Source organism: Acanthisitta chloris, unplaced genomic scaffold (genome assembly GCF_000695815.1).
Source record: "Acanthisitta chloris isolate BGI_N310 unplaced genomic scaffold, ASM69581v1 scaffold12378, whole genome shotgun sequence".
Lineage (NCBI taxonomy): Eukaryota > Metazoa > Chordata > Aves > Passeriformes > Acanthisittidae > Acanthisitta > Acanthisitta chloris.
Window position 1 is genome coordinate 1 of NW_008686495.1, and position 6171 is coordinate 6171.

The 6171-nt window shown below is 50.8% G+C and overlaps 1 protein-coding gene across 1 annotated transcript; it reads left to right on the forward strand.

The window, feature by feature from the left end:
* Window positions 1–230: 230 nt before the first annotated feature.
* WDR46 (WD repeat domain 46) lies at window positions 231–5845 on the forward strand (the record flags this gene model as incomplete). The annotated part of the gene is made up of 7 exons (XM_009080163.1): window positions 231–318; window positions 1126–1187; window positions 1783–1887; window positions 2494–2644; window positions 3378–3513; window positions 4960–5056; window positions 5689–5845. Coding segments are annotated over 7 exons (796 nt in total), but the record flags the coding sequence as incomplete, so codon positions are not given.
* Window positions 5846–6171: the final 326 nt, after the last annotated feature.

Genomic DNA, 6171 nt, shown 5'->3' on the forward strand with positions numbered 1-6171 from the left:
CTGAAATTTTCTCCAGGACCCCCAAATCCCACCTGGGAACCCCAGTTCCCTCTGGGACCCCCAAAATTTCCTCCAGGATCCCCCAAAATCCTCCCCGGGCCCCCCCACATCCTCCCTGAGATCCCCAAATCCACCCTGGGACCCCCAAAATCTTCCCTAGGACCCTCAAAATCCCACCTGGACCCCCAAAATTTCCTCCAGGCCCCCCAGAATTCCCAATTTTCCTGCAGGTTCCTGGAGGCAGATCCAGGGGAAGATTCCTTGACCATTTCCCAGAGGGAAATCGCCGACGCCGTCGACATCGCCAGTGCATCCAAAGTGGGGAAAATGGGAATTTTGGGGGGAAAATGGGAATTTTGGAGAGGAAAAAGGGATTTTTTTTTTTAGGGGAAAGGGAATTTGTTAGGGGTAAAGGGATTTAAGGGGGAAAATGAATTTGGGAGGGGAAATGGGAATTTTCAGGGAAGAAATGGGAAGTTTTGGGGGCAAATGGGAACTTTGGAGGAGAGAAAGGGAATTTTTTTGGGGAAAATGAATTTGGGAGAGGAAATTTGGGATTGGGGAGGGGAAATGGGAATTTTCAGGGAAGAAATGGGAAGTTTTGGGGGCAAATGGGAACTTTGGAGGAGAGAAAGGGAATTTTTTTGGGGAAAATGAATTTGGGAGAGGAAATTTGGGATTGGGGAGGGGAAATGGGAATTTTCAGGGAAGAAATGGGAAGTTTTGGGGGCAAATGGGAACTTTGGAGGAGAGAAAGGGAATTTTTTTGGGGAAAATGAATTTGGGAGAGGAAATTTGGGATTGGGGAGGGGAAATGGGAATTTTCAGGGAAGAAATGGGAAGTTTTGGGGGCAAATGGGAACTTTGGAGGAGAGAAAGGGAATTTTTTTGGGGAAAATGAATTTGGGAGAGGAAATTTGGGATTGGGGAGGGGAAATGGGAATTTTCAGGGAAGAAATGGGAAGTTTTGGGGGCAAATGGGAACTTTGGAGGAGAGAAAGGGAATTTTTTTGGGGAAAATGAATTTGGGAGAGGAAATTTGGGATTGGGGAGGGGAAATGGGAATTTTCAGGGAAGAAATGGGAATTTTGGGGCAGAAAATTCCCAATTTGTGTTTTCCCTCAGCACTTTGAGCTGCGCCTGGAGCAGTTTGGGCCTTACAGATTGGACTACACCAGGAATGGGAGGTGAGTGGGAACCAGTAGGGACCAGTAACCCGCCCAGTCCCTTCCCAGTCCCTCCCAGTGCTCTCCCAATCCACTTCCCATCCCTCCCAGTCCCTTCCAGTGGCTCCCAGTCCCTCCCACTGCTCTCCCAGTCTATTTCCAGTCCCTCCCAGTGGCTCCCAGTGCTCTCCCAATTCACTTCCCATCCGTCTCGGTCCCTCCCAGTGGCTCCCAGTCCCTTCCAGTGCTCTCCCAATACACCTCTAATCCCTCTCAGTGAGTCCCAGTGGCTCCCAGTGCTCTTCCAGTCCATTTCCAGTCCCTCCCAGTGGTTCCTGGTCCCTCCCAGTGCTCTCCTAGTCCATTTCCAATCCCTCCCAGTGCTCTCCCAGTCTACTTCCCATCCCTCCCAGTGCCTTCCAGTCCCTCCCAGTGGTTCCTGGTCCCTCCCAGTGCTCTCCTAGTCCATTTCCAATCCCTCCCAGTGCTCTCCCAGTCTACTTCCCATCCCTCCCAGTGCCTTCCAGTCCCTCCCAGTGGTTCCCGTTCCCTCCCGGTGTTCTCCCAATCTCCTCCAGTCCCTCCCAGTGCTCCCAGTGAGTCCCAGTTTCCGCAGGCACCTTGCGCTCGGGGGTCGCCGTGGACACCTCGTGGCCATGGAATGGCACACGAAGAAACTTCTGTGCGAGATCAACGTCCTGGAGAGCCTGACAGACCTGGCGTGAGGCACTGGGGGCACTGGGAGGGACTGGGAGAGGATTGGGAGGGACTGGGAGGGAACACACTGCCCAAACCCTCATTTTACCTCTTGCAATCCCCATTTTTTCTCCCCAAATCTCAATTTTCCTATCCAAATTCTCCATTTCTCCTCTGAAATCCTCATTTTGCTTTCTGAAATCCTCATTTTCCTCCTAAAATCCTCATTTTTCCACCTAAAAATCTGCATTTTCCCTCCCCAAATCTCGATTTTCCTATCCAAACCCTCCATTTTCCCCTGAAATCCTCAGTTTTCCTCCTAAAATCCTCATTTTTCCTCCCAAAAATCCTCATTTTCCCTCTTCAAATCCCAATTCTCCCATCCAAACTCCGTTTTCCCCCCAAAATCTTCATTATTCCACCTAAAATTCTCATATTCTCTCCCCAAATCTCAATTTTCGTATCCAAATTCTCCATTTCCTTTCTGAAATCCTCATTTTTCCCCCAAAATCCTCATTTTTCCCCCTAAAATCCTCATTTTTCCCCCTGAAATCCTCATTTTTTTCTCCTAAAATCCTCATTTTCGCCCCTAAATTCCTCGTTTTTCCTCCCAAACTTCCCGTTTTCCCAGCTGGCTGCACACGGAGTCTCTCCTGGCGGTCGCCCAGCGCCGTTGGCTTCACGTCTACGACAGCCAAGGGCTGGAGATCCACGTCCTCAAGAGCTTCCCACGCGTCCTGCGCCTCCAGTTCCTGCCCTACCACTTCCTGCTCGTGGCCGCCGTGAGTTCCCGCGGAAAATCCCAAATCCTGCCCAAAATCCATCACATTCCACTCAAAATCCGTCGAGTTTGGGCCAAAATCCATCGAGTTTGGGCCAAAATCCGTCAAATTTAGGTCAAAATCCATCAAGTTTGGGCCAAAATCCGTCAAATTTAGGTCAAAATCCATCGAGTTTGGGTCCATTTTGGCCAATTTTCAATGGGTTTTCATCCTCTTCTTCCTTTGCCATTTCCTCTTGGTCACTGCGGTGAGTTCCCCACGGAAAATTCTAAATCTCACCCAAATCCTTCAAATTCCACTCAAAATCCATCAAGTTTAGGTCAAAATCCATCAAGTTTGGGTCTAAGTCTGTCAGGTTTGGGTCAGGATTCCTCAAATTTTGGTCCAAGTCCCTCAGCTTTGGGTCAGAATTGCTCAAATTTGGGTCCAAGTCCCTCAGTTTTGGGTGAGAATCCCTCAACTTTGGGTGAGAATCCTTCAAATTTGGGTCCAAGTCCTTCAAGTTTGGGTCCAAATCCCTCAAGTTTTGGTCAGAATCCCTCAAATTTGGGTCCACACCCCTCAAGTTTTGGTCATGATCCCTCAACTTTGGGTGAGAATCCCTCAAATTTGGGTCCAAGTCCCTCAAGTTTGGGTGAGAATCCTTCAAGTTTGGGTCAGAATTCCTCAAACTTGGTCGATTTGGGTGGTTTTTCTGCGGTGGTGGGACGTTTTGTCGCTCGTTTTCCGGCAGAACGAGTCGGGATTCCTGCAGTACTTGGACATTTCCGTGGGGAAGGAGGTGGCCACCATCAACACGCGTGGCGGTCGCTTGGCTGTCATGGCCCAGAACCCGACCAACGCCGTCATCCACCTGGGGCACAGCAACGGTGAGCGCGGCAGCGATCCCACGGGTCCTCAGGGCTTTGGGGGGTTCCTGAGGGATTTTAGGGGGTTCCTGAGGGATTTTAGGGGTTCCTGAGGGATTTGGTTGGATCTCTGATGGATTTTGGATGATTCCTGACGGACTTGAGGGATCTCTGAGGGGTTTGGGAGGTCCCTGAGGGATTTTAGGGGGTTCCTGAGGGATTTGGAGGGTCTGGGATGGATTTGGTTGGATCTCTGATGGATTTTGGATGATTCCTGATGGATTTGAGGGATCTCTGAGGGATTTTAGGGGGATCCTGAGGGATTTGGGGGGGTTCCTGAGGGATTTAGGGGGTTCCTGAGGGATTTGGTTGGATCTCTGATGGATTTTGGATGATTCCTGACAGATTTGAGGGATCTCTGAGGGGTCTGGGGAGGTCTCTGAGGGGTTTTAGGGGGATCTTGAGGGATTTAGGGGGTTCCTGAGGGATTTGGTTGGATCTCTGATGGATTTTGGATGATTCCTGACAGATTTGAGGGATCTCTGAGGGGTCTGGGGAGGTCTCTGAGGGGTTTTAGGGGGATCTTGAGGGATTTAGGGGGTTCCTGAGGGATTTGGTTGGATCTCTGATGGATTTTGGATGATTCCTGACAGATTTGAGGGATCTCTGAGGGGTCTGGGGAGGTCTCTGAGGGGTTTTAGGGGGATCTTGAGGGATTTAGGGGGTTCCTGAGGGATTTGGTTGGATCTCTGATGGATTTTGGATGATTCCTGACAGATTTGAGGGATCTCTGAGGGGTCTGGGGAGGTCTCTGAGGGGTTTTAGGGGGATCTTGAGGGATTTAGGGGGTTCCTGAGGGATTTGGTTGGATCTCTGATGGATTTTGGATGATTCCTGACAGATTTGAGGGATCTCTGAGGGGTTTGGGGAGGTCCCTGATGTCCTGGAGGGATTTTGGGAGGTCTCTGAGGGATTTTAGGGGGGTCCTGAGGGATTTGAGGGGTCTGGGATGGATTTGGTTGGATTTTTTATGGACTTTGGGTGATTCCTGACAGATGATTCAGGATGTGGGAGGTCTTTGATGGATTTTGGGAGCTCCTTGATGGATTTGTGGCAATCCCAATGCCCTTTGAGGCCCTTCCACTGGATCCTTTGCCATCCCAGATGGATTTTGCCCATCCCAGGGCGTCCTGAGGGATCCTGGGGGATTCTTGACGGATTTTGGGAAGTTCCAGGAGATCCCAAGAGATGTGGGAGGTCTTTGATGGATTTTGGGAGCTCCTTGATGGATTTGTGGCGATCCCAATGCCCTTTGAGGCCCTTCCACTGGATCCTTTGCCATTCCAGATGGATTTTGCCCATCCTTGATGGACCTTGAGGTTCCTCTTGGCTTTTTTGGGGGGCTCCCTGGAGGAATTTTGGGATCTCCCCGGCTCTGACCCCCTCCAACCCTTGGTTGCCCCCCAGGAACCGTGTCCCTGTGGACTCCCAACGTTCCGGAGCCGGTGGTTCGGCTCCTCGCCCACCGCGGCTGTGTCCGAGCCCTCTCCGTCGACCACAGTGGCAGGGAATGTAACCCCCCAAACCCCAACTTGGGGGAACCCCAGGGATTTTGGGAGGTCCCTGAGGGATTTTAGGGGGTTCCTGAGGGATTTAGGGGGTTCCTGAGGGATTTGGTTGGACCTCTGATGCACTTTGGATGACTCCTGACAGATTTGAGGGATCTCTGAGGGGTTTGGGGAGGTCCCTGGTGGTCCTGGAGGGATTTCGGGAGGTCCCTGATGGATTTTAGGGATCTCTGATGGATTTTGGGTCATTCCAGTGTATTTCTGGATGACTCCTGATGGAATTTTAGGGCATTCCCTGAGGTATTTCCGTGATCTCCAATAGATTTTGGGGCGTCCCTGATGTGTTTTAGGTCATCCCAGTGGATTTTAGATAACTCCTGATGGATTTGGGGCATTTCCTGATGGACTTTAGCCTTCCCTGGTGGGTTTTGAGGAGTCCCTGGTCAATTTTTGGTCGATCCCAATGGATTTTGGATGATTCCTGATGGACTTTCTGCCTCTCTGATGACCTTTGCTGCCTCCCAGGAGGATTTTCCCTGGATTCCACTGGATTTACTCCGTCTTTAGTGGATCTGGGGGTTCTCCCCTGGCACTTTGGGGGTGTCCTCACCTCTCTTCCCTCCTCCTCCAGGTTGATGGCAACATCAGGGTTGGACAGGAAGGTGAAAATTTGGGATCTGAGGAATCTGGAGATCCTGCAGGAATGGCAACTGCCCCTGGGAGCGTCAGAGCTGAGCTTCAGCCAGAGAGGAGCTCTGGCTGCTGCCTCGGGGGACCTGGTGCAGGTGAAACACAGGGAAAACAGCCCTAAATGCTACAGAAACATGACAAAACCAGCCCAAAACATGACAAAACCAGCTCAAAACACACCCAAGCCAGCCCAAAATGCAGCAAAACCACACTGAAAACAGCCCAAAACATGACAAAATTGGCTCAAAATGCAGCAAAAACAAACAGCTCAAAACAGCCCAAGATGCAGCAAAACCACACTGAAAACAGCCCCAAACATGACAAAACCACACCTGAACCAGCTCCAAATGCAGCAAAAATGGCTCAAAATGCAACGATGCCCCCAAAAAATCAGCCCAAAATGCCCCAAAACACACCACAA